The sequence below is a fragment of the Chaetodon auriga genome, chromosome 1 (assembly GCF_051107435.1).
Source record: "Chaetodon auriga isolate fChaAug3 chromosome 1, fChaAug3.hap1, whole genome shotgun sequence".
NCBI lineage: Eukaryota > Metazoa > Chordata > Actinopteri > Chaetodontiformes > Chaetodontidae > Chaetodon > Chaetodon auriga.
The window spans coordinates 7,509,872-7,537,864 of record NC_135074.1 but is presented as its reverse complement, the minus strand read 5'-3'; the positions used below and the strand labels follow the sequence as shown (position 1 = coordinate 7,537,864).

Below are 27,993 nucleotides of genomic sequence, written 5' to 3'. Positions count from 1 at the left end.
TGAGTCTGAGTCAGTTCCCACCAAATGTAGTCGAGGAAAATAATTCAACCATGCAAAATGTGCGTCGTTTCTATGCACTTCGCAGTTATGCCATTGCCAAGCTTTTGTCCAGAGGACCCTTGTCCAACAATGAACAACTGACTGTAATCTGGAGTTTAACCCCCAGAAAACTCTGCCTAACCATTATATGAATAATAATCTAACTAGAGGAAGACTTTATAAGACAACACTTGATAAAATAATTTTAACAGAAAATAAGTTTGACCTTTGTGGGCTTAAAAATACTTAGACCTTGTCAGACAGATGTACTGAACGTGTTTTGAACGTGACTTCTGCAGTGGAGCAGATATTTGGTCCACCGGCTGTAAAGTGTTCAAGGCACAAAGGCTTCACCTTCACAGTATTTGTCATAACACATCATCTATGTGTCACAGTTTGAGCTAGACTGTGCTGAGCGTGCAGACTGGAGAATAAACCACAGTCCTGATCATGGAAACAGATGCTTCATCACCATCAAACTCATCAGCCACATATGGTAGAGTTGTCTTAGTTTGGTCATGTGGTAACAGGTGGGTTGGATGACTGGTTCACTGACTGACTCCAGGCCTGTGAGGTTGAGTGTAAAGCTTCAGAAGTCAGTAAAAGGACCTTGAGTTAAGATTATTTTTCACTATTCAAGGTCAAAAATGAACTTTCACTCTGAGGACCATCATTGAAATGTAATTTCTTCTTCTTTCGATACCTCAGACAGCAAAGATGGCCCAGTAAGTTCTGGGGTGTAGAAAGCCACACTTTAGTTTATTTTTTATTTACTTTTTTCCAAATCTGATGGTTCCAAATCTATTGCTTAAAACGACCAGTTGTGCTCTGTGGAACTCTTCCATTAGCAGCAGCAGAGTAACACTGAAACCTCAGTCACAATCATCATTTAAAATATAGAGCTATTCTAACTTATCCACTTCATTCTCCTGCCCTACCATATCCAACCCACATGCACACACTCACACACACCTGCAGACACATATTGAGGCAATGCAGTGTGTGTAGAATTACACTGGTGTGATCTGGTCATGTACTACCTCTCATTACGTCAACGCTTGTTGGTTTCTTTTCAAAGTGCATCTTCAACAACAATGTGACAAGTACAGTCCATGCATGTTGGATGAATCAACTAACCACCTACTATTTCACACAGAGCAAGAAGGGAGTGATAATGATAATGGAAAAATAATAACAGCTCCAATGACACAGCACGTAACTACCTGTGTGTGCTGTTATTGTTATAATGACTGATGCATTAAAGCTCCTCTCTGTCATACGCTGTTCACACGTCAGCAGCTGAGGCAATCAGCAGGCCTGTCTGGACTCACTTAGCTGCTTATTATAGTGGAGGGGACATCAGTGTAGCACAAATGGTGCACGAGTGCATTGAAAATGAAGGGACAGGCTATAGATCCCAATTTACAAGAAAGGTACACACTAATCTGTGTATGAACGTGCTGCTCCTCCACCTCTGACTCAAAGCTAGAGGAGGGTAAAGCTGGGTTCATATACAGTATGTGTTAATGATGACTCAATTTAGCTTGATTCAACACCACTCATGATGCTCAGAGAAGGGGATTTACTTTTATGTTTGTTCTTCAGTCTTAAAGGTCCGGTGTGTATGATTTACTGGCATCTAGAGGTGAAGTTGCAGACTGCAACGCTCTCACCTCACCCCTCCCTTTCCATGCATGTAGGGGAACCTACAGTGGCAGCAAAACTAGCAAAAATCTCAGCACAGTAGCTTTTTTGAGCTGCATGCGAACATCAGTGTGCTAACATGCTCACAGTGACAATGCTAACATGCTGATTTATAGCATGTACAGGTTTACTATTGTAATTATGTTAGTTGAGCTAGTTTTCGACACACATTTGTAGTTACCAGACAAAGCAACCTGACCTTGGTGTTCCCCTGACTCTTCCTCTATCACCACCACGAGGTCAAAGATTTGCGGTTTGGAGTGAAACATCCCTACAAATATTGGATGGGTTGCCATACAGACAATCGTGCCCCCCTCAGGATGAACTGTAAGGATGAACTTTTCGTCAAACGCCATCATCAGGTCAAAGTTTGAATTTGTCCAATACTTTGGATTCTCAACAAATACCTGCAAAACGATGACATTCCCATCAGCTGTCAAATGTTAGCACGCTAACACTCGAAACTTAGCTGAGAACATCGTAAATTCCATGTTAGTATCAAGTTTATTGTAAAGGATAAACTCCTTGATGTGTGTTATCTCTAATCCAGGATGTGCTAGGATTCCTCAACATAACACCTGCTGCATCAGTTGTTACTCACAAGGCACAAAGACCTCTGTAAGAGACCCAGTCCAAGCAGTTACAAGCAGTTGTTCTCTCACAAATACTCTGAATATTAACAAAGTTAAGATGAATTGATGACTTTCCTTTAAGTGACGGACTGAAAACACGTTGTCCCTTGTTGCCCCTGAGTGAACCCCCTCACAAACTCTGCCGTCTACTAATCACCTCCAACCCAAACAGCATGCACACATGCGTTACCCATGGCAACCACACTCATAGTAGCTTCCCATGAAGCTACACAGACAGAATGCAAAGATAAATCTCGCAGCTATAAGAGCGTGACTGCCTGTGAGTGTGTGTGTGTGTGTGTGTGTGTGTGTGTGTGTGTGTGTTTTGCTGGGGTAGCTGGGCCCTAGCATATCTCCATTATAATTCTAGCTTCAGTAAGCTGCAGCCATCTCAGGATTTGGTCTATCACTCTGCCACAGAACTCCTCCCACCTCGCCATCTCTGCCCCGTCAGCACAGACACCAACATTATTCAGTGTTATTGAGAGCAGTGGGGATTATAAGACAAGTCTAGCTGTGAGACAGACACAGGGAACAACACGAGCACCAGCGTCAGACAATCAGTGCTCACTTATCACTTCAAGCCTTTGTACTTGTGTTCCATAACTGAGAAGGAGTGCAGCATTTCAGTACAAATACATGACAGATATCTGCTGTGGCTGAGTAACTCAATTCAATTCAATTCAATTCATTATTCCTTTATTTGTCCTGCAAGGGGAAATTCCAGATTACAGCAGTATCAGTAGAGCAGATTAATATAAGAAGTGCATGCAAATTAGAAACATCAGAATATATACAAAAGAATGAGAATTTTTAAATAAAAATAAAAGAAAGAAATTGTAAAAAATTGTAAGAAATTGTAAATAGTATTTACAGACTGTTATGTACATGTTTTATTGCACAGCTTATTACACAGACTATTGCACTGATTACTTGGAGTAGTTTTTATTGTACAGTCTGACAGCTGCAGGGAGGAATGACCTGCGATACCGCTCTTTCACACACTTCGGATGTAGCATCCTGTCACTGATGGAGCTCCTCAGTGCAGTGAGTGTGTGTTGGAGGGGGTGGGAGTCATTGTCTGTCATGGAGGACAGCTTGGCTGTCATCCCCCCCCCCCCCCCCCCCACCTCCTCCACCAGTTCCAGAGGGCATCCCAGGACAGAGCTGGCCTTCCTGATGAGTTTGTCCAGCCTCTTCCTGTCAGCTGTAGTAATGCTGCTTCCTCAGCAGACGACACCATAGAAAATGGCAGAGGCCACAACAGAGTCATAGAAGGTCTTCAGGAGTGCCCCATGCACCTCAAAAGACCGCAGCCTCCTGAGCAGATAGAGTCTGCTCTGTCCTTTTTTGTAAAGTGCAGTGGTGTTTTGAGTCCAGTCCGATTTATTGTTCAGATGAACACCCAGGTACTTATAAGATGTCACCATCTCAGTGTCCCTTCCCTGGATGTTCACTGGTGATGGTGAAGAGTAGGGGCGCCGACGAAAGTCCACAACTAGCTCCTTGGTTTTATCCACATTAATCAGGAGGTGGTTCTGCTGGCAACAGTCCACAAAGTCCTGGATGAGTTCTCTGTATGATCTGTCGTCCCCATCTGTGATGAGGCCGACAATGGCAGAGTCATCAGAGAACTTCTGCAGGTGGCAGGTGGGTGACAGGTGGGAAAAGTCAGCTGTGTAGAGGGTCCCCTACACTGCAGAGGACAGTCCATGACACACAGTCCCATGTCCTCACATACTGTGGGCGGTTTGAAAGGTAGTCCACTATCCAGCATGTGAGGTGTTGGTCCACTCCCGAAAGTTCCAGCTTGTTCCTCAGGATGGCTGGCCTGATGGTGTCAGCTTTGTCAACATTTGCTCATCACTGGCTTTTCTAAACTGAATTTAGCGTTTCTTAGATTAATATCTTGATCTATCTTTGACGTTGAGCCTCCGCTGGCCAGCATATTATTTCTATTAAAGGTGTTCTGTCCTGGATGTATTCTCCATACAGTATGTTCATATATGGCTTCTAAGTGTTGTCTGAAGCTCTACAAACAGATTACAGATTATCTATGTGATCTGAGTGGACTCCTACTGTGCGTCACTGCCAGACTTCACCCTCTACCTGCTTCAACCCACCAAATAAACCTTGTAGAGAGAGGCAGGAGAGTAACCAGTACAACAAACACATAGTACTTACTTTTGCAAAGGTTGCCATCACCACGCACCACTGTCAACTTCATGCTTCATTTTACTATTTTTTTTTTTTTTATGTTTTCCTACTGCTGAGTTATTACGATGAAGTTACGGAGGACTTGGACACTACACGACCCTTGCAAGGAATGCAGCACCTGTGCCTTTCAGCCAACCCAACCCTAGGATATTCTCCATGATGTCCATAGGCAGGGTGTCAGTGTGGCAGGAAGCAACCTGACTAATGTATTTTATTTGGTCTCAGTTTCCATATTTCATTTGTCAGACCTTCAGTCATGTCTGATTCCCATTTTTGTCACTTACTCTGGGCCAGTTTGTGACACTTTCTTAACCATAAAGCTGGGATTCAGGATTCACTGATTGGTGGTAAACATGGCCTTGTCAATCCCCCTTCATGGTTAATGAGTTCCCAGTACTGTAGCTAAAAAATCTTGTTTGCTCTGTCATGTGCTGAACTGGACTTCATGTATGTTGCACCGACCTTACAATCTGAGTAAACAATTCAAACGAAGCAATAGACTAAAATATAAGGCAGGTTATTTTCCACCTTCTTCCTAAGTTGGATTTCTAAGCAGCAAAAACCAGCTTGAGTGTGAAGTGCTCATTAGATTAGCTCTTAACATGCTTTTTTCAAAAAGTGAGTCATGCTTCTATATCTTCATGTGAAAGGATTATATATCTTAATAAGTTTATTGTGTATCCCGATCGAGTGGAAGGTGAGAGGATGGAGAATGGAGAGATAAAAAAGGGATTGAAAGAGCAGGCTGGGGACGAGACCTCGCCACTGAAACACAATAACCACAGTTGAAAGGAATGTCATGCTTTAACGGGATTTCACAGCAGAAAACTCTCCTCCTCATAAGATACTGGCTGAATTTGATGCCATATGTGTGAAATTCTCTTTGTAAAAGCCCATAACTGTGGTAGCAAACTTCCTCTATGAACTGATCCTCCAGCAAAATTGCTGACTTTGCAAATCTATCAAATATTAACCGCTGTCGACCATTCAACCAGCATTTCCTATTGGTGGGTCAATTGGTAAAGAAAAAAAAAATTGTTCGTGCAAGGCAGCCCTATAGCCTGTAAAAATATGCAATGAGCAGTACTCGGCTCTAATTGTGACATTGTTAATAAATTACAAGAGGCAACAAGGAAAAGGAGAAATGCCATTCATTCCAGTGAAAAGCACACAGTGTAAATGAAACGTACAAATTTCCATCACTGATTATGTTACATGTGTTATATTTTCATATACAGCTCCTTAATATGATAAAATGCATCAGTTGTTTGAAAAGGTATTGCAGATGTAGTCTATATTCACACAAGAGATCAAAAGTTCATACAAAGTAGTTTGTAAAGTGGTAGCAGACAAAGACGTAGAAAATTAATAAAAAAAATAAATACAGCATACGTGACAAATCACATCCACTCCTATGAAAAACTCTGTGAAAGAACATTTTCCATGTGGTTGTTTCAGCAGTCAGGAGAGATAAACACATCACTGTTTAGCAACATTTTTTTTCAAACCACAACTCTGTTGCTCACTTGCACTTGATACAAGGAGTTAAGATTTCAACATGACAATATTGTTTAACATATGATTGTGTGAATGAATAACCTCTACTCTACTACTGCTTATTGGTGCTAGGCTGTTGCAGGGCCTCTGTGGTTCAGGTGTTCACAGTGTTGGCAGCAGCCAGGAGTGAGGAGAACAGAGAGTCTGGTCTTTGCTTCAGCACATCTGGACTGTCCAGCTCTGCGGCCTGTCGGACAGAACGCTTATTGTAAGTCTGGGTTCAGCATCACGCAAACGTTATCTTTGCATATTTGTGTTTGTTCGTCACCTCTCCTTTGTCCATGACCAGAATACGATCTGCATGCATCACGGTGTTGATTCGATGGGCGATGGTGAGCATGGTGCAGTCCTGGAAGGCGTCTTTGATGGTGCTCTGGATCAAGGCGTCTGTCTCTGCGTCGATGGATGCCGTCGCCTCATCCAAAAGAATGATCTGTTGGACAACAGGAGGGACAGTTAGCGTAGACGAAGAGATTGGCTGCAAAGGGGGAGAGGTAAGATGACACAGGGTAGAGGGGGTTTGGAGTAACTGGACAGATTTATATGTAGAACTGAGCGAGATGACTGAAAACAGTGAAAATACAAAAACAAGTAACCATGTTGGCCAAAGATAATGGTGGTGGTGAGGTAACTGATGCAAATGCGAATAGAGAGATCATGTGCAGGTACATTGATTGGTGTTGCAACACATCGATATGTGGCTGGTTGTGGTAATAGCTGAGATCAGAATAAGACATCAGAAGCGGCGGATGGATGTACAAACCTTTGAGTTGCGGAGTAGTGCTCTAGCCATACACATCAGCTGTCTCTCTCCTACAGAGAAGTTCTCTCCATTCTCCAGCACAGGTGCCTGTAGTTTCCCCTCCAGTTTGGAGATCTGACCAAACAAACGTATGAATGTCACTCATTATTTTTACTCAACTACTGTACTGAAGTGTACTTCACTCGTTAATTTCCAGCTTTATTTTATGCTATTTTATACCTCTCCTTCCTAACATTTCAGCAGTACATGCTGTATTTTTTACTCTGCTTCATTATTGCTTGAGTTGCAGCTACTTTTCAAATGAATATATAAAACAGTTAATGAAAATGAGATATTTTGTTCAAGAACTACCCAGCAGTATGTAAAATACTTCAAACTAGCTCCACCTCAAGTAACTAAAACAATAACATGCTATTTACACATCATCCATGAGTAGTATTAATCTAATGATATAACTGCATGACACACGCATTTTTGTGCTTTCATTACTTTTGTTTTGATACTTTAAATACACGATGCTGATAATACTTCTGGAAAGGATCTGAACATTTCCTCCACCACTGCTAAAGTTAATCTTGTATTTGAAAATAAGGGTTCAGCAGCTGCAACACTGCTGCAACTTCCACTGAGAGGTTTCAGATAACATTACAATTCAAGATATGCATCATAAACAGTTGTCATTGTGTCTCAAAGCATTGTGCTGAAATGATTGCAAAGTCAAAATTCTTGGGAAAAGTATCATGAAAACGAGTAGACCAAGACAAAATGACTGCACGCTGTAACAAAAAACTGTTAATGAGCTGTGCTTCATATTGTACTGCTGACATACTGAGTCCTTCATGTAGGTCTTGTCCAGTGCCATCCAGATGTCCTCATCAGTGTTGTTATTGAATGGGTCTAGGTTGTACCTGCAAGCAAATACACACATTGTCACAGTTGATTAACCAGTGACTAACACACCACAATGAGAAAAGTGTGTGTGTTTAAGTATTAGGGTTTTTGGAGTTAGGGGTAAGATAAGGTTACCTGACTGTGCCAATAAATAGCACAGGATCCTGGGGGATGATGGACAATTTGCTGCGCAGATCGTGCAGACCAATGGCCATAATGTCCACCCCGTCTATCATGATGGTTCCCTCTGCCGGCTCCACCATCCTGAACAGAGCCACGCCTAAAGAGGACTTCCCTGCACACACGAAGCATAGAGTACCTCAGAATTGTGAACCTTATGGTTTACAGAGGCAGGGGTTTCACCAAGCACCCTACAGTCATGGGTTAAAATAATGCCTTGTAATTTTTTTGATTTACACATTTCAATCTGAGGATATTGCTGCAAACCATGTTTTCCAACATTCACATTATAATCACTATAGACTATAGGTTGAGTGATTTACTGTACTGCATGTATGTTTATTGTGTAATATGACATATTCAACTAATCCTGGTCAGTCTGTAGTTGAATATCAGACTGCAACTGTTGTCACCATATATCAAATATGTGAAATTGTGTTTTTTGAGGACTGATTAAGAGCCTGACTAAAACTATGACTAATCTTTCTACGATTAGTCATAGTTTCTTTCGTCAGTCATTCTAAAGCTTGATTTATTCAATTTTCTGAAATTGCCAATTTACACTAAACTCCGCCTGTACCTGAGTCAGGGTCTTACCAGAGCCTGTCCTTCCCACAATGCCCAGCTTCTCTCCAGCTTGGATGGTGAAATTGAGCCCGTTCAGGACGATGGGTGTATTCTCCCTGTACCTCATCTTATAGCCCTGGAAGGTGATGGCTCCGTTATTTGGCCAGTCCTTTGGCATTTGAGCGTCCTTGATGTGTCTGGGAGCTTCTGACTTACAATCCTGTACACAATAAATAACTGCTTTGAGTGAGCGGACAGGAGAGGCATCAGATTACAATTAACTACAGAGTGGAAGTCTTTGGCCTCCTTATCAGGTGCTCTTCCTGACCAGTTTAAGGATTGGTGGCAGTAGCCAGGCAACCTGTGTCATTATTTTTTCTGAGGCAGCGAGTCTAGAGTCGGACCTTGATGTATTCCTGTAGCCGCTCCACCGAGTTGAACCTCGCCTCCACCTCCGTCGACTGCTTCACTACATACTGAAGCATGGTTGTCAACTGGACAACAAGGAAACACAGTCTGTAAACACACATGCTGCAATTGCTCAGAGTGTGTCTTTACAAATATAAAAGAACTGTTCATTCATTTGCCGTCCACAGTTACCTGTATGGTGTAGGACAGTGCCAGGCCTTTCAAAGATGGATTGATGACATCATCATCACTGAGCACTACAAACAGAGCCACCAACAAGGTCATGGCCGACGCCATGAAGTCCAGCCAGAAAGAGAGCCAACGTGTGCCACAGTGAAACAGTAAAAAGTGGTTGGAGTTGATGTCATTCAGTGACTTGAACCTACAATATGACAAAGGACAGGCCAGGTTTCATTAACAAAATCACCAGCCACCGCGACAAAAACACCACCTGCTGCTATTGCACCACATGAATGTAAAGCAGAGAGGAACTGAAGGCGAGCATACATTCTAAGCAAGCCTGAAAGGTCAGCGAACAAACAGCAGTATTTCATGTTGAGGAAGTCTGGGCTCTCACAGTTTTATGTGGCTGTCTCTCGTGTTGTAGGCATGGATGGTGCTGAGGCCCTGCAGAGTAGAGGTGGTGAGGGAGATGCAAGGAGAGCGACTGATGTTCTCCATCTTTTTCATGTGACGGATACTCCTCTGAAAGATGCTGCAGAGGAATCACAACAGATATTCAGTGTAAAAGTAAAAACTCTTTATTATATTATTAGATTCACGGAAATTGTTGCACGTCTTCAAATCTTAAGACGTGTAACAATTTCAGTGAAAATCTGATTCTTGCAAATTACACGAATATCACTAAATTCACTAAGCGTGTAATCAGTACAACTAACAATGATACCAGATTATTGATTGCTCCAATCCTTTTTTCCAGCAGTCCCCGTAAAAATCGATTTTATCACTTTAGACTTAATTGGTGTTAACTCACAAGAGAATGAGGACGAACAAAGCTCCCATAACAGCCACAGCGATGAGTATTGCGGGGAAGACAGCTGAGATGACGACAATGGTGAAGGTCATCAACATACAAAACTGCAAGAAAGGGTCCATGTGGACAGGGAGCACACTATCCACCTCCTCTTGGTCTTTGGCGAAGCGGTTGAGAATGCGGCCAGATGGCGTCGTGTCGAAGAAACTCATGGGACTGGAGATAATCTGAGAAGGGAACACAAAAACTTCAGCATTGTCAGTGGCTCATTGACCGCGACAGTAGCATGTCGTGTAAAGTGTGAATGTTTGCTGGTATATAGAAGGCTTGGGGTAAGCCATGTCACATTACATTCTTGAACATGAGGTTGTGGAATTTGCAGGCAGCTTTTAAAGTGACCCCAGTGTAGAGGAAGCATTGGATGACGAGAATCAGCACCATGACGACCATCAACATGCCATAAACAAACTGGTAGAATTGCAGGTCCGGGTTCAGTGAGATGTCGCCCAGCTCTGAAGTCTTTTTGGGTGGGTGGGGAAAAAAAATGCAGAGAAATAAATTATTTCCATGCAATTGCAAATATTTTAACCATATAGTTCAGTGGGAATGCACACTGTGTACAGAGAACTATTTGCTGCTCTCAGGTTGTCCAAACAACATGCCTGCCACTGAGAACACACTCGCACACCAACCGGGGCTGGTAATAAATGCATGTGTGTGTGCGGACATGTATTATCTCATATCACGGAGCCATAAATGTGTCCATGCAGCCACATTTTGGGGACATATGTTCCGTTTGGGGACAAAACATAAGTTCTCATAATGTAAATTGTGAATTTTTAGGGTGTGGACTTGGGTTTAGGTTAGGTTTAGATGAAACTCCAGTGTGTAGGGTTTAATGGCATCTAACGGTGAAGCTGCAGATTGCAACCGACTGAGCACCCGTCTCTTCATTCTCCCCAACGGTGGCTGCTAAAAAATGTGAAAGGTGCTCTTTAAAACCAGTGTTTGATTTGTCCATTCAGGGTTACTGTAGAAACATTGATATAAAGAGCTCATTCTAATAGCTACTATAAATCTGTGTAATAGAAAACATTTTTATTACCTATATCTTCTATTTTTTTTCTATTTTTTGCTATTTTTATATTCTTCCTGTGTACAATGTACAAATATAGTTAATTTTTATTTTGTACCCCTTTTATTGTCTCTTTTCTTGCTGTTATTGCTGTTTGTAACATCTAAACTTCCTGTGTGGGATCACTGAAGTTCTATCTTATCTAACATAACAAAAACACAACGATCCTTAGTTTCAGGTGAGTCTACACTAATGAAAACACACTCATGGACATTAAATCCCATGTCTGCCAATAAATCTTCCTAAGCCCTACAAACTTGATCTTTAAAGTCAGGGTTACAGTTAGGGTAAGTCTCCTGGAAATTAATGCAAATCAATGTAACGTCCTCTAATGTGAAGGAAACACGACTGTGTGTGTGTGAGAGAGAGAGAGAGAGAGAGAGAGAGAGAGAGAGAGAGAGAGAGAGAGAGAGAAAGAGAGAGAGAGAGAGATATGGTTCTCACCCCATTACCCTGCCCCACCCAAAAACTGAGCCACCAGTTGCTGAAGGCGGTGGATCCGACCAACAGGACGACGTTCAGGATGGCGATGAGGGCGACGAAGTACCCTGCACAGTCATACCAAACATGATCAGCCAGCTTGGGCGCTTGTGAATTGTGCATTAATGCTTAGAATCGTGCAAATGTATGCATGCATGTGTGTGTGCTGTATCAGACCTCCAAGTGCCAGGATATATTGGTGGTAGACCCTCCAGGAGATGGCGCCTTCTGTGGAGGCCTCCTGACTGACCAGCTGATCACTGACAGTGGCTGAAAGGAATGAAAAGATAAGATCAGATATACCTTTATTAGTCCCACAGTGGAGAAATTTCAGAAAAGAGAATCATAGCACATTAAAGTGACCTCCATTTGCACCAGCCTGTGACCTGACTGACTTGGTTGTGCCATCATGTGACACAGGTGTAAATGTTCATTAGCTATACACTGAAGATCCAGTCGCCTGGACGCTTTCCACATTCACAATGGCGTAAATGCAATGTGTCTCAAATTCACATAACCACAGAAGTATCTAAATATGTTATTTTGGATTTTAAATCCGCTACAGTATTTATTTATATGACACCAAACAAACAGTCACACTCGGAGCAAAGTGAAAAGCCCACCATCGCACAAGAGGGCGAGATGTGATCACTGTTAAAATATGACCTCACGTTTTCTCTCATGGAAGGAATTTATTGTGCTGCACTTGTTTGTTGTACACATGAAGTAAACAGCTGTGGGGAGCAGTGTGTCCCAACCTTTTTGAGCCACGACTCATATTTTACATTAGATTAATCACAAGGTACACCACCGAACCAAAATGTCACAAAAAGTATATTTATTGAAATGTAATGAAAATCTTGTTTCAATTTACTCAATTTACTTATTCAGTGTGAAACCTGGGCCTGTTTAGTTGCACACAAAGCTGATATTCTTGCAGGAATTGAAGAAAGACACACAGGAAGATTTCACCTGATTGGTCCTCTAAGCCTTAGAGCACCAATCAGGTGTAATTGGATAATCTATAAGCACACTTATGTGCCGCGGCACAGTGGTTGGGAAACACTGGTGTCGAGGATGAAAACAGAGATCTTGAGAGAGAAGTTGAAGCCCCGCTTACTTTCTCACCTCCACACACCTGGCCATTCACAGTGGTGAGTGGGTGAGAATGTCCCATCATCAGTATGCAAAATTAAACAAACTGATGGACACAGCCCCTCCCCAGTTCCATGGTGGAAAGGGTGTGGTTGGGAGGGGGTTTCCGGAGCAGTGCGGCCATCCAACAATCACTTCTGCTGAAGCACACTGGCCACTTAACTTTGGCTTTTAGACTCCCACGTGAATACAGAATCACATGAGCCCAACCTCCTTGCAGATACAGGTTCTATTACAGCTGAACTGGTGGGCCCTGTACCAGCATCAGGATTACAACTGAATGAGTTCTGTAGACTTACATATTTGGTCAGCTGCGGTTTGATCGTTCTTTTCATCTGACATGTCAAATGCTGAAGGGAAGCACAAACAGTTTGGAGAAATATGAATAAAACAACAGAAAAGAAATCCATCATCTCTCTATTGCAGACTACAATGAAGAAAATGTTAAAGTGTTACTATCATCACAGTATAGTGATAGTCAGACTTACAGGTTTGTTGCTCTGTTATTGTTTCACAAAGCCTTTGCTCACTGATCTTATATTGTTATATCATCAGCTTTTATCAGGCTTTTTTACAAGTCCATCACACTTTGCTCCACAGAGAATTAAAAGGAAAACAACATGCTACAGCCCATCCGCTATCCTTCTATGGACCTGCTTCTTCCACCAGGTTCGGCAGAATGTGCTACACATCTTCCTGGTGTGTCTTTGTACTAAACTCAATAATAAACTCCAGCCTTAGTTTAAACAGAAACATCATAAATGATCCTGTTTAAGAGATTTTGGATCATCACAAACCAACTTTTTTTCCTTGGTTTTCTTACCTGGGTTCACTATGCCAATGTCTCCTAAATCATTTAGCTCAACCTCCTTCATCTGGGCGGTGTCTTGGGGCAACACTTCATCCATCTCTGTCTCAGTCTGTAAATGGTAAGTCAAAACACAGTGATACTGCTGACACTGAAACCCTGACAGTAGATGATGAACCATTAACTTGTGGCCTTGCAAAAGACATATTCCTCTGCCTATTATAACTGAAACGATGAGACAACCATTTTTATATTGTTTTTGAGCTAATAAAACAATAAAAGAGCAGAGATACAGTACATCTGACTTTTGTGCTGTAGTTTTTTTTTTTTTTTTTACTTTGGACTGTTCTATCTTGTAGTTTTCGATGAGCTGAGCATAGCGTCCGTCGGCTTTTGTCAGGGCCTGGTGATCTCCAGCCTCCCGCACCTCGCCGTCCTCCAGAACCAAAATGTTATCACAGTACTCCAGATACTGGCAGACACACATGAGCACAACCACGTCATCATCCCAGCATCGTGGCCAGAGGTCAAACCAACACAGTCTAAACACCAGTCACATGTCCACATACATTTATGGCATTTGGCAGATGCTGGTAATTAAATTAGAGATCGAAATACTGCTCATAATTTATGATTGAGGTAATACTAGTGGCAGCAATTGGACACCACTTCCTGGTGTGTGAGGGTCTACTTTTACTTTGAGGTTTACCACGATATGATGTGATCTGATATAAAATGATTCCTAAATGTGCTACTATGAATGTTAAATGTTGTATTAAAAGTATAAAGGAGTTTACAAATGTGATTGATAAAGGTCAAGTTTAATAGATTCATTATCTGCTAAACAATAAAACTGACCATCTTCCCACCTGCAGTTGGTGTGTGACCAGTATGACTGATTTTCCTTGGAGCTCCTTCTTAATGCATTCTTCAAAAATGTGTTTTCCCACGTGGGCATCGACAGCAGATAGCGGATCGTCAAGGAGGAAGATGTCCTTACTGGAGTAGACAGCTCTGGCCAGGCTGATTCTCTGCTTCTGCCCCCCTGACAGATTCAACCCTCGCTCTCCAATCTGCCAACCAAACGGCAGAAAGCTGAGGGCATTAGTATTTAAAGTAACACTACACTTGTAAGAAATGATTATGAAGCGTAAAAAAAAGAAAAAGAAACAGTCCATAGCTCCAACCTCAGTCTGATCACCATATGGGAGGATTAACAGGTCAGGTCTGAGGCCACAGACATCCACAACTCTGTTGTATCTGTGGAGGAAGACAATGAATTTCTGGACAGTCAGGGGTCAGTACCATGAACAGTGCTTTCAACAGAGCCATTTTGATGGCATGATTTGGTTATTTAATTCAGTTTACTGAATAATAAAAACAAGAAAATGGTGGTGTATAATTTTGGAACAATGTCTGTCTTAAATACACCAACAGATAAAACATGATTCTGCTCTCAGGAAATATAACCATCTGTGTCCAGAGGCTCATGAATATTAATATACTGAATATTGGTACATACTCTAATCATACGAAGAGGTCACTGTTGTTTTTACATACTTACTACCTATTACTAATTACAATAAGCACCTTAATAATGCTTTCAATTGTTTTGCTCAGACAGGCTGTACTCTCCCTGGTACTTGAGAAGTAATGAGAGTTGACAAGAAAATACAAAGCTCAGAAACGTAGCATTTCTCAAAAGTATAAAATGCTGTTGGCATGACTCATCAAAATACTGCGCACAGGCCAGCGGTCTCGCTGTTTGCTCTCTCTATCAGCACAGACAGGCTTCCCACCATAAATTTGTCAGATAACAGAGATGACCTCTGCTCTTATTTGACAATCTTGCCAGACGCAAACTCACAAAGACAAGAGGATCTTTCTCCAGTTAAACATTTGTCACGTGAGATATCTTATCTTACAATTAAGACATATTAAAAACTTGTTTTATTGGTTTGAGTCACTGCAGTAAAAAGCAACAGTGGTAACATATTAACATCACATATCCCCTTAGTAACAATACATCATGCTGTTCCCATATTCAGAGGTGACATTTGCAGTATCTGATGATAATCATTTATGTCATTACTTACTTGTCCTTGTCGAATGGTTCCCCCATCAGGATGTTTTCTTGAACAGTTCCATGGAATATCCAGGCCTGCTGGGAAACGTAGGCGAATGTCCCATTAGCTGTGACGGAGCCCTGCAGAAGGTGCATCTAAAACAAAAATAAGCAGACAGCCATGAGAAGTGCTGTATGTTACAGGGCATCAGTTAAATCTTGTTCAGAGATACAATCATGAAAAAAAAAATGACATAGAGAGGCCAATACAAATGGCAAACGTAATATGAGAGATTTGCACACATGGTGTAAGAGACAAGAGGAGCCAACCTGTTCCAACATGCTGGAAATCAGTGATGTCTTCCCACTCCCCACGTTCCCACAGACACCAAGCAGCTTACCCTTCAGGAAATAACACACAGAGTATAAGTTTCACTTTAACACCATCTAGTCCAGTCACAAATCTGTACTGTGGTAAAGCACACCTTAGGGAGTGTGAGGGAGATGTTTCTCAGGGTTGGCAAAGTTTCAGTCTTCTCATTCTGGGACATGCCATCCACTTTGTGTCCGTTCATCCCATTGGCTGGGCTGGGTGACGAGTCTGGCTGGCTGTCTGGTTTGGTCCAGGAAAGTGTTGCATTTTTCATCACAATGGCTGAGTCAATGTCCTTCTTCTGCATCAGGTAGGGCTCTGGATTCTGGATCAGCAATATTTTCTGAAACAGCAGCATACGGCCCTTATAAGAATTTGAGATCTCCGGCAGCGCTAAATGCAGTAAATGCTGGCATTTCAAGTTGGAGTGACAAACCCTGAACACAAACAGAGATAGAAGAAAATGCCATGAAGTAAAAATACAAGGAGAGTATACCCTCAGGCGTTTTAGTGACACAGCAGCCTCAGCCAAGTATTTAACAGCCAGGGGTATCAGAGCCAGGCAGAACCTCAAGGAGTTGAAGATGGAGATGGTGGTAAAGGCCTGGTCATAACAAAGAAGAATGCTCACTACCCCACAACATACAACAGCAACAAGGTTATATGTCCTTTTTCAACACACATATAAACAGTCAAGTCACACAGCACACATGGTGGCGTAAGTTCTTGTGCTGTATGTGCTGCACTGCTGTGGTACTCACATCAGCTGTGTTGAGACTTAAGTCCAATGCAGTGTGTACGAGGAAGGTGACAGTGGTGGCAATAGTGGGGATGATGCTGGTGATGCTGATGTTTATATTCTGGATGTAACCGGCCCGTCGCAGTTGTTTTGTCTCTTTTGACCTCAAGCCTGCAGGAAAGGCAACATCACATGTTAGAAGAAGAGTTTGTCTTTACTTCTCCAGGTAAATGTGTTGATTTCAAAACCCTTTTCAGACCCCTCCGGCTGGAGCTGTGCACTGTAGCAACTAGGGGAATGTGTCTATTCAAAAATACCTGGAAGACTGTACTTTACTCTATGGAAATATTTATCATATATAATTTCTCTTAAAAGCATTTAAATATAGGTTAAGACAGTTGAAGATCCAGAGTCTCATTTAATGCATAAAGCCATCTGGAGTTCACTCTACAAGTTTATGAGCACACAAAAAAAGAAAATGGTATAGGCTAGAAAATGTTCTTTATGATTTCTAAATTGGGATTTCTACAACTGTGTGCTCAGACACATGCCTGTAATCTTTCCTGTATAAATCCTAATCATCTGGACATGTAAATTAGTGTCTTTAGCAATGGTCTCAGTAACAAACAACAGTGTGGAAGCCAGATTGCACCCACTTCAAGTTCAACAAGGACACTTCCTAAGTGGTCAGACACGTGGCTACATGCCAAGCAGCACACTGCTGCACACACACAGAGCATGTCCTCATGTACTGTTTGCCCACAGAATCATTTTTGTGTCAAAATCTAAAGAAAACACTTTGTTTTAATGAAACATCTTCACCCTCTGTGTTGGCCATTTCCAGCATCTCCAGAGGAAACATAGGTGGTGTATGCATCTTTCAAAATTGATTTTGTGTTTACACCAAGGGGACAGCATGAATGACGCCCTTGATATCTGATATACAATACAAATAAAAAACGTATCTCACAGGAACAGACAGTCAACATGCAGCCATCGAACTTCATACCTTCAATCTTCTTCTCAAAGGAGTCTTCCCAGGCGTACATCTTGATGAGTTTGATGCTGCTGAGAATCTCATTCATTGTGCGAACACGGTTGTCTGTTATTCCGACTGCTTTCCATTTGAATTTATTAATGAGCTTGGCTAAGACAAACTGAAAGCAGAGAAAGCAATATTAATATTGGTGGCAATGGAAAACAAGCAGCAAAAGAGCAAATATCGTATTTGTGGCTAAAAAAGTTCAGGAAAATACCCTGTATGTAACATTAAACATTTGCCTGCTGGTAGCTAATCAAACTGCAGAAAAATATACTCAGACGTAGATGATTGATACCCACAAAGCACCCCGGCTCCCTCAGTCTGCATGTACACATGCCCTTTGACAACATAGTGTTGGTAGTTTTGGTTGAGGTATAGAAAGTATCGGTTAGGATGACAGTGAATAAAGACTTGTTGGAAATTAATTAATCGGGATGTTGACTGTATAACATGGTAAAAAAAATGTCATGGCCTCCATGCAACCATTCTGGATAATTCAATATACTTCCTCAATATTGCTTTTGAAACTATATCTATGTATGAACTACATGTGCACTTTCTGATGGACAGACCTGCAACGGGACGAAGATGAGGTAGATGGTGACTCCAGTCAGTGCGGTGTAGCCCAGAACGTAGCAGGAGTAGACTATACACACAATCAAGAGGACTGGTGCAGACAGCAAAAAACTCCCAAACTGTACTGCCTCGAATAACTTGTGGCCATCATTGGTCAAAACATTAATCATCTGGAGGGAAGAGAGAGGGAGAGAAAGACTAGATTTCATATTTGCAAAGACTGCATTGCCACGGCAAGTTGCCAAGACAGGTTTGGTATGTATAAGCTACTACTATGACTATTAGTGCTAGAACTAGTATTACTACTCCCAGTATATATGTAAAATATAGGGATGTCCGATAATATCGGTGGGCCGATATTATCGGCCCGATATTGGCATAAAAACGTAATATATGTTTATATCGTTATCGTTTTTTTGGGGGGTTTTTTTGCCTACAATGAAAACCGATAAAAACAATGCCTGGATTTCGCCCAGAGACATTTACCGGCGCGCAAATGATGACCTCATCAAACGGTCTGCTCAGGTCTGGTCGGGGCGCGCACGACGAAGTAATTGAACTCGGTGGATGCGAAAGGTTGGCAGGAGATGGCGGCGTCGTCAGCCGGGCATGGACGGGGCAAAAATAATCGGCAGATTGTGGGAGATCCCAGTCGAGTTGAAAATAATATCCTGGCGATTGGGCACAACTGTTCCGTGAATGGATCAGAAGTAGGCAGTTGGGCAGATATGGATGAGGAGGAAGGGGGAGATTGTGAGTTTGAAAGGGGAGCGAGTGGATGGAGTAATGGGAGGAATAAAAGGAAGAAGAATGGCAATGATGACAGTTATAGCAGTGAGGAGGAAGGAGATGAGCATATTGAGAACGAGACACCTGAGAATTATTTTGTCATCATACGGTTCAATGAAAAGATACAAGAAAACATAAAGAAGCTCAACCCCTTTGTGCTAACAATAATTCTAGCAAGTAAAATAGGAGAGATACAGTTTGCAAAGGTCCTGAGTGATGGCAATTTATTGGTGAAATGTGCTAATAAAGAGCAAGTTGAGAAGGCACTCAAACTGAAAGAATTGGGGAAAAACAAGGTGGCAAGCACAGGGAGGGTGGGAGCACGAAATGGTGGTGGGTGCAAAGGAGTGATTACAGGGGTGCCACTGAGTGTGAGTATGGAGGAACTTAAGAGGAATATTAAAGGAGGAAAAATAATGAATGTGCAAAGAATGAAGACAACAAAAGAAGGAGTGAGAATGGATAGCGAAACTGTATTGATTGAGTTTGAAGGAAAGTGTGTGCCTAAGAAAGTTTTCCTGGGATTTATGAGTGACCCAAAACCATTAAGGTGCTTTAACTGTCAAAGGTTTGGACACATAGCCAAGAACTGCAAGGAGAAGAGGAGATGTGCTAGGTGTGGCGGAGACCACGAGTATGGAGAGTGTGGAACAGGGGTGCAACCAAAATGTTGTAACTGTGGAGGAGCCCATAACGTGGCATTTGGAGGATGTGAGGCTATGAAAAGGGAGAATAATATCCAAAAAGTGGATAAAAAAAAAAGTGGAGTGGAAAGAAAGATATCATATGCTGAAGCTGTAAGAGTGTCAAGGGGGCAGAATAATGGAACCAATGATCAAGGAATAATAGGAAGTCGAGAGGGGCAACAAAGAACAAATGACAGGATGTATGTGGATAAAAGGGATTTGGTAACAGTCATCGCAGGGGTGGTCAACAGTACGGCTGAGGTGAAGTCAAAAAGTGAAAAAATCCAGCTGATTGTTAAAGCAGCAGTGCATCATTTGGGATTAGTGGGACTGACATGGGAAGAAGTGAGGGACAACCTCACTAATCAGTCAAGTCAGGAAACACCGTGGGTTGGGTAATACTAATTATGGTAATAATCCTACAATGGAATGCCAGGAGCTTACTGGCTAATGGCCAGGAATTCAAGCATTTCATTAAAGAGATGGCTGAAAAACCAGATGTAATCAGGGTTCTAAATTAACACCCGCCAATCCGCCAAATGCGGGTTAAAATTCATATTGGCGGGTGTAAATAAAAACTTACTAGCCAATTTGGCCGGTAATGCATTAGGCAATCATGTCAGTCAGAGCCGCTCTACACTTCTCGGTCATTTGTCCCCCTGACAGTCCGTCCTACATTTCCCATGAACACTGTCGTAATGCTACGTGATGACGTACAAGACGCCCATTGGCTGTGCGCAGGCACACTACAGTCTGTAGTGCAACCGGCGCGAGAAACCACGGAAACGCAAACACAAAGAAGAAGAAGAAGAATGAACGGCGGCGTATGAACTGTAAAAAAGGAGCCTGAGCTAGCTAAAAGTAAAAAGTAAAGTTAAACTAAATGCGTGGTTGGGACAGATGTCTGGGGGCGAGAAGAGGAAGGAGGCAGGGGATGAGAATGTCGATAAAGCGTGCGAAACGAAGAAAAGAAAGTTTAACGCTAAATGGCTGACAGGTCGTGAATGGCTTGTGTTTGATAACGAAAATGCCGTCATGTTTTGTAAGGACTGCCGCATGTACATGAAAGAAAAAAACAAGACGAATAATTTTGTGGTGGGGACTAATACTTTTAAAGTCGAGGCAGTAAAGGACCATGAGAGTGCCCGAAGTCATCAGGAGAGTCGAAGGAGTCTGCAATACTGACTGCTGCACTATTTGTGTTTTCTAGTTGTACACACATAATTCAATTTATTACCAATGCAATTTTTTGCAAGTGTTTAAGTCATGGCTGTTACTTATATATATTTCTTATTAAAGAACGAAAGCAGAAACACTTTAAGTTGAAAGGAAAAATACATTTTATTAGGAATGTAATGATACTAAATACTTACTGGAAAAATGTCTTCTATAAAATAATTAATCTGACAGCATTTTTTGTTTGTATAAATTAAATGTTTGCAATTTCTGTGTATATTTTGTTTCATGTGTTGTACTTTCTGTGCATTTTTCATGCCAACAATGTAAATAAAATGATCAAATGTATTCAGTGGCACTCATAATCTCTTATTTTCACCGGGAAAAAATTTGGCTAGTGGAAATTCTGATTGGCTGGTAACTTTAGAAGGTCACCAGCCACATTGGCTGGTGATCAAAAAAGTTAATTTAGAACCCTGGATGTAATGTGTGTGCAGGAAATGTGGTTAAAACCAAATCTAGATTTCGTGGTACATGGGTATACAGTGATAAGGAAAGACGGAAGTCAAGGGGGAGGAGAAGGTTGTGCTACATTTATCAAACAAGACATTCCATATAGGCTACTGGAAAAGGGAGAGGACCAGGAATATGTAGTGGTGGAAGTATGGGAAAGAGGGGAGAAAGTGGTTATAATTAACCACTATAATCCATGTAAGAAGTTGGTTTTGGATAGCCTATTAAGGATAAAAGGACAAGACAGAAATAAGGTAATTTGGTGTGCAGATTTCAATGCTCACAACACGGTATGGGGAGGGTTACAGACAGACACGAATGGACAGGTCATTGAAGATTTGATGGATGAAAGGGATTTGGTGAGTGTGAATGATGGCAGAGGAACAAGGATAAACATAACAGCGGGTACTGAGTCAGCATTGGACATAACTTTAGTGTCTAACACATTGGCTGGAATCAATAACTGGGAAGTTTGGACAGCATCAACAATAGGAAGTGATCATTACCCAGTTTTATGCATGGTGGGGGAGAGAGTAGAAGTGAGAAAAAAGTGGGGGGGATCCTAAAATGGGTATTTCAAAAAGCAGAATGGGATGAGTTTCAGAGATTGAGTGAGGAATCAATGAACAGGATAGAAATGCATGGAGACATTGATGAAATAAATAAACAGGTAACCTCAGCAATTGTAAGGGCAGCAGATGGCGCTATACCCAAGAGTAAAGGCAAGAGGAACAGGAAGATGGTACCATGGTGGACAGAAGAATGTCATAAGGCTGTAAGAAATAGGAACAGAGCATTCAGACAAGTTAAAAGAACCCATAACATGCAGAATTTGATTCAGTACAAAAAGGCACAGGCAGTGGTGAGAAGAACAATACGTCAAGCTAAGAGGGCAAGATGGAGGAATTTCTGTGATGAGATAGGAAGAACTACACCAATGGGAGAAGTATGGGGAATGATAAAGAAGATGGGAGGGGACAGAAGGGAATGGGACTATCCGGTCATAATATCTGACGAGGAGACAGCAGTTTCCAACAGGGAAAAGGCAGAGATCATGGCTAAGGCTTTTGTAAAGGTGCATAGCTCAGAAAATTTGTCAGAGGAAGGGAAACAGAGAAGAAAAAGAACTATGACTCAGTATCCAGGGGTTTTAAACAGGAGGGAAAACACATCTGGCATGATTGATGAGCCATTTACCTTGGCAGAGATGATGAGGGCTATAAAGAAATCACGACCAACTTCTCCAGGAAAAGATCAGGTGTGTTACAGCATGTTAAAGCATTTGGGGAAAGGAGCATTAGTGAAGGTGCTGCAGCTTTATAACAGAGTGTGGGAGGAGGGAAGGTTACCAGGAGTCTGGAAAGAAGCAGTAGTGATTCCAATAAGAAAACCTGGCAAGGATCCATCCAAACCCACTAGTTACAGGCCAATAGCATTGACTTCAAATATGTGCAAGGTAATGGAAAGGATGATAACGGAAAGGGTGTCATATGAACTTGAAAAGAAGGGACTTTTGGCAGGCTATCAGAGTGGTTTCAGGAAAGGCAGGAATACCATGGATTCAATGGTAAGGTTAGAATCTGAAATAAGGAAGGCTCAGACAAATAAAGAATCCGTCATTGCAGTATTTTTTGATATTGAGAAAGCCTATGACATGATGTGGAAGGAGGGGTTGTTAATACAAATACACAAGATGGGTGTTGGTGGGAGAGTTTTCAATTGGATAAAGGATTTTCTATTTGGAAGAAAAATCCAAGTACGCATTGGGTCAGAAATGTCAAGTCAGTATACAGTTGGAAACGGTACACCTCAAGGGAGTGTGATAAGCCCGCTACTCTTTATCATCATGATCAATGATGTATTTTCAAAAGTGCCAGCAGATATAGACAGATCACTCTTTGCGGATGATGGGGCCTTGTGGAAAAGAGGAAGGAACACGAAGCATGCTGTAAGGAAAGTTCAAGGTGCAATTGATGAAGTGGTGGAGTGGGGGTATGACTGGGGGTGCAGGTTCTCAGTGGAAAAAAACACAAACAGTATTTTTCACCAGGAAAAGAATTGAGGAAGGGATGAAGTTGAAGATGTATGCGGAAACTTTAGAAAGGGTTGGAACATTTACATTTCTGGGAGTTCTTTTTGATTCACGGCTAACATGGGCAGATCATATCAGGAGAATTGAAGAAAAGTGCAAAAAGGTAATAAATGTTATGAGATGTATGACTGGAAGGGAATGGGGTGCAAGCTGCTCAGCACTGAAGAGGCTATGTATAGCATTGATAAGGTCTGTGGTTGATTATGGCACTGTGGCCTATGGGTCAGCAGCTAAGTTTCTATTAAACAAACTGGATGTTATCCAGGCACAGGCTCTGAGAGTATGTAGTGGGGCAACTAAGACTTCACCAGTTCCTGCCCTACAGGTAGAATTGGGTGAAATGCCTCTAGAAATCAGGAGAAGGCAATTGATGGCGAACTACTGGGCTAATTTGCAGGGGCACAATGATTCTCATCCCACGAAGGGAAGCCAGAGACAAAACTTTGCTAGAGAAGCGAATAATATCGCAAAAAAATTTGGAGTAAAGTCCAACGGTATTTTATCCAGAGGTGGCTCCATGGATGCATGTGTGGCCTGAGGTTGACTGGTATTTGTTAGAGGCTAAAAGGAAGGAAAAAGGAATGATTGATTTGGTGAGTGCGCTGAGATGTCATGTAATGACAGAGTATAGTGATTTTACACATATATACACAGATGGTGCTAAACAACCTGAGACAGGAGTGACAGGATTTGGGGTGGCAGTTCCAGCAAAAGGAATTGGGATTAATAGAAGAACATCTAATAAGTTAGGAGTGTACACAGTGGAAATGGTGGCAGTGCTGGTAGCACTACGGTGGGTGGAGAAAGCTGGTCTGGATAAGGCATTGATATGTTCAGATTCATCTTCAGAGCTAGCAAGCTTAAGGTCACTCCATTCAAACAGCCGCCAGCAAGGATTGCTAAGTATGGGAGAGAGGGCACAGGTGAGGGCACTGATAGAATTCTTAAGGGGGACAGGCGTTTATGATAGAATCTGATGGATAAGCGGGGATATAAGAATAGGGGGTTATAGCTGACATGGGTGTGGAGAGTTTAAAGTAAGATTTTTATTTTTATTATGTGTGTGTGTTGCTTTAATCAGGTAAAGGAATAAGACTGTGAGTCTACTGTCTGGTCCACACTCCGGAACAGAAGGTGGCGGTAATGTACCAATAAGCTGGATGCCAACCGCCGTTAAACCAGAAGAAGAAGAAGAAGAAGACGAAGAAGAAGAAGAAGAAGACGACGACGACGACCTCATCAGACTGCGTCGTGAAGCGTGTAAACAAGCGTCGGTGGCTGCAGTAACAAGCTGTCTCGCTCTGTGTCTGAGTAACGTTATGTCTGTGGTTTGGAATTATTTCAAAGTGTGTCCTTCGGATATTAAACTTGCGATTTGCAATGACTGCAAAGCGTTGGTCATGCGAGGCGGAACCAAGACTTCTTCCTTCAAAACTTCCAATTTAATCTCCCACCTCAGGATGAATCATTCAGAGAGATGCGCGGCATTTGTGCAGCAAAGTAATGACAAGAAGCAACAGGGACAGGCGGCACTGAAAAAAAAACACTCAGTTCAACCGAGAAAAAACAAAAATACAGCAAGGACCACCCCAGGGCGAAAGCTATCAGTCGGAAAATCATGGAGTATATCGGACTGGATAACCAGCCCTTTTCTATCGTGCAAGACGCCGGATTCACCAAACTTGTGGAGTTCCTCGAGCCACGTTTTGCCATGTCCAATCGCCAGTATTTCTCAGATGTTTGCTTACCCGAGTTGTACAGTGTTGTTTACAGCCACGTCGAGAAGCTAATTGCTGACGCTGTATCCATTAGCTTCACAACAGATATCTGGTCGTCAAGCGTTAGCCAGGTTAGCATGTTGAGCTTGACAGCTCAATGGCTAGATAAAGACTTTGTGCTGAAAAAGTCTGTGCTTCATTCCCAAGAGTGCCGTGGGTCTCATACGGCAGAAGCAATCGCATCTGCTTTTGAAGGGATGTTTGGAAAATCCCCAAGGAGAATGTGCATGTAGTGGTCCGAGACAACGCGCGCAACATGGCAAAAGCTACGTCGGAGTTTGGTGTCCAAGTCTGCCCTGCATGGCGCACACATTGCAGCTCGCAGTGAACGGAGGTGCCCTGTTTCAGCGCAGCATTGCAGATGCACTGGCCGTGGGGAGGCGAGTTGTAGGCCACTTCAAGCACTCACCGCTTGCTTGCAGTCCTTTGGAAGACATACAAAAAGAACTCAACGTGCCCGTGAAAAAGCTGCAACAAGACGCCCCCACCAGGTGGAATGCCGCCTATTATATGATGCAGAGCCTGGTGGAGCAGAAGAGGGCTTTAAGTGCATATGCTGCTGATTATGAACTCCCCGCAACATTGACAGCAACTCAGTGGGGAATTATGGAGAAGATGACCATCCTACTGGAACCCTTTGAACAGCTAACCAAGGACATCAGCTCTGCAGAGGCCACTGCTGCAGATGTCATCCCTGGTGTGGTGTCCCTGACACGGCTGCTTGCCAAGATGGATGAATCAGACAAAGGTGTGCAAGTAGCCAAACATACTCTATTGGAAGCTGTCAGTAAACGTTTTAATGGTGTGCAAACTGAACCTCTTTGTGCAATAGCAACCATGGTTGATGCTCGTTACAAAGACCGTTATTTCGACCCGGATAAGAAGGAGGGAGCACGGAATATGCTGCTGAATGTTGTGGATGAAATGGCCAGTGTGTGCAATGATCAGCAAAAAGAGGCTGCTGGTGCCAGTGCAGATGACCCGGGCCAGGAGGACCAGGACCCCCCACCTAAGAGGGCCCGAACTGGGAGTGTGCAGGACATGTACCAAGAAATCCTCGCAGAGAATGATGTCACCAAACAAGCAACTACAGGCGAAACAGCATCACAGGTGAGTAAATAATAAACTTTATTTGCTGAGTGCTTCACATGAAAATGTACATAAAGTGAATAAAATGAACATTCGGCTGTCAGTGCTTTGAAGAAAAGTAAGTAGAATTATTTTTGTTTTTGTTTTTACTTTCTCTTTAGGTGTATGCATACCTGGGAGAAGCCACCATCCCCAAGAAAACATGCCCTTTGAAGTACTGGAGATCCAACCAGGTCCGCTTCCCTGCACTTGCCCGAGTTGCACGCAAGTACCTCACAGCGAACGGCTGTTCAGCGCCATCTCCAGCATCATCGACGAGAAGAGAAATCGCATACATTGTGACAATGCTGAGATGCTTGTTTTCATTCAGAAAAATCTACCTCTCACATGTATGGACAAGGGAAAAAATTAGACCAGTCATATAGGCGAGTCAGCATCAGTCTTTGAGCCTCATTTGTTGCATTTGAAAGGAGGGTTATGTTTACTTGTCTGGACTGAAGCTGTTTTTATTTTTTGTGCCTTCCTTGTTTTTATTTGCACATTTTTGTTACTTATACAAAAGAGCAGGGTGGATTGAGCCCAGTTTATGATTTTAATGATTGTGTTAGCTAAGTTATGGCCCGTTAAGTCTTTTAGCCTCGTTTATTGGACTTAGACTAAAGGAGGACTTTGTTTAATACTCTGGAAGGTATGGACTGAAACTTGTGCCTTCCTTGTTCTTATTGCACACTACCTTAATGTTGCATCTTTTTGTTGTTGCTCATGTGGAGCAGTTCTGATTGAGCCCAGTTTATAATTTCAATGATTGTATTGGCCCAAGTAATGGGCTAAGGACACAGGCTGCTCATATTTGTGCACTTTTATGATCCAAACTGTTGTTTGAAACAAACAAACAATAAATAAATAAATAAATAAATAAATATGGCACTTTTTCCATAACTTATGTTGAAGTAGTTTTCTTATTTTGCACAATGTTTACATTTGGAAAGCCTTGTTCATCCAGTGGGGCATCACAATAAAATTAGGCATGATGTGTTAATTCCACGACATGAGCCCACGTATATCGGTATCGGTTGATATCGGAATCGTAAATTGAGAGTTGGACAATATCGGCATATCGGATATCGGCAAAAAAGCCAATTTCGGACATCCCTACTAAAATAACAACTTTACTCAATCTGAGTCCTCAACTCCAGTGTGACTGCAGTTGAGCTGGTCCTGTGGATGGAGTCTAAGCACAGTTTATTAAATTTTAGATCAAATATAATTCACATCTTTAAGTTTTTGTTATAGGTGTATAGTATCTGCCAAATTCCAGACTGTTCTGTAAAACTTTCCTCAAGAACTGTAGGTACACAGCATTAAATCAGCATTAACCCTTCTGTACAGTGTGTGACTGAGTCTTTACCTCTCCCATTGAAGTGCCGCCGTGTGTCCGTAAAGAGATCACTTTCTCAAAGGCCACTGAGGAGAAGGCGCCCTTCAGCCTGACCGCAGTGCGCAGGTTGGTCGCCCACAGCAAAGACATTAGGAAGGCTTTGCTGA

General features: G+C 42.3%; 2 protein-coding genes across 3 annotated transcripts in view; one reads left to right on the top strand and one right to left on the bottom strand.

Annotated features, from left to right (window-relative positions):
* Window positions 1-17,780, bottom strand: part of abcc12 (ATP-binding cassette, sub-family C (CFTR/MRP), member 12) — a 39,984-nt gene extending 22,204 nt beyond the window's left edge. Inside the window, exons 1-12 of one of the 2 annotated variants that reach the window (XM_076738641.1) lie at window positions 11,532-11,610; window positions 10,304-10,471; window positions 9,953-10,179; window positions 9,536-9,673; window positions 9,151-9,340; window positions 8,955-9,044; window positions 8,581-8,770; window positions 7,939-8,098; window positions 7,742-7,820; window positions 6,913-7,026; window positions 6,418-6,582; window positions 5,766-6,336 (exon numbers count right to left, since the gene is read on the bottom strand). In XM_076738641.1, coding sequence (XP_076594756.1) covers window positions 6,244-6,336; window positions 6,418-6,582; window positions 6,913-7,026; window positions 7,742-7,820; window positions 7,939-8,098; window positions 8,581-8,770; window positions 8,955-9,044; window positions 9,151-9,340; window positions 9,536-9,673; window positions 9,953-10,179; window positions 10,304-10,408 — 1,551 coding nt within the window. In that variant the 5' untranslated portion in view covers window positions 10,409-10,471; window positions 11,532-11,610 and the 3' untranslated portion in view covers window positions 5,766-6,243. Of the gene's footprint in view, window positions 1-5,765; window positions 6,337-6,417; window positions 6,583-6,912; window positions 7,027-7,741; window positions 7,821-7,938; window positions 8,099-8,580; window positions 8,771-8,954; window positions 9,045-9,150; window positions 9,341-9,535; window positions 9,674-9,952; window positions 10,180-10,303; window positions 10,472-11,531; window positions 11,611-17,716 lie in introns of those variants that run through there. The other variant, XM_076738550.1, reaches the window with a different exon arrangement.
* A 7,033-nt stretch (window positions 17,781-24,813) lies between these two features.
* On the top strand, window positions 24,814-27,830 carry LOC143325563 (zinc finger BED domain-containing protein 4-like). Its single transcript, XM_076738770.1, has 2 exons — window positions 24,814-26,469; window positions 26,610-27,830. Exons 1-2 carry the CDS (start codon window positions 25,660-25,662, stop codon window positions 26,871-26,873), a joined length of 1,074 nt encoding a protein of 357 aa, XP_076594885.1. The 5' UTR covers window positions 24,814-25,659; the 3' UTR covers window positions 26,874-27,830.
* The last annotated feature ends 163 nt before the right edge of the window (window positions 27,831-27,993 follow it).

Bases quoted from the DNA above. Each gene is read 5' to 3' on its own strand.
- LOC143325563 (XM_076738770.1), top strand. From the start codon at position 25,660: ATGGCGCACACATTGCAGCTCGCAGTGAACGGAGGTGCCCTGTTTCAG. The intron at 26,470-26,609 runs GTGAGTAAATAA...CTTTCTCTTTAG, and splicing joins CAGGCGAAACAGCATCACAG to GTGTATGCATACCTGGGAGA.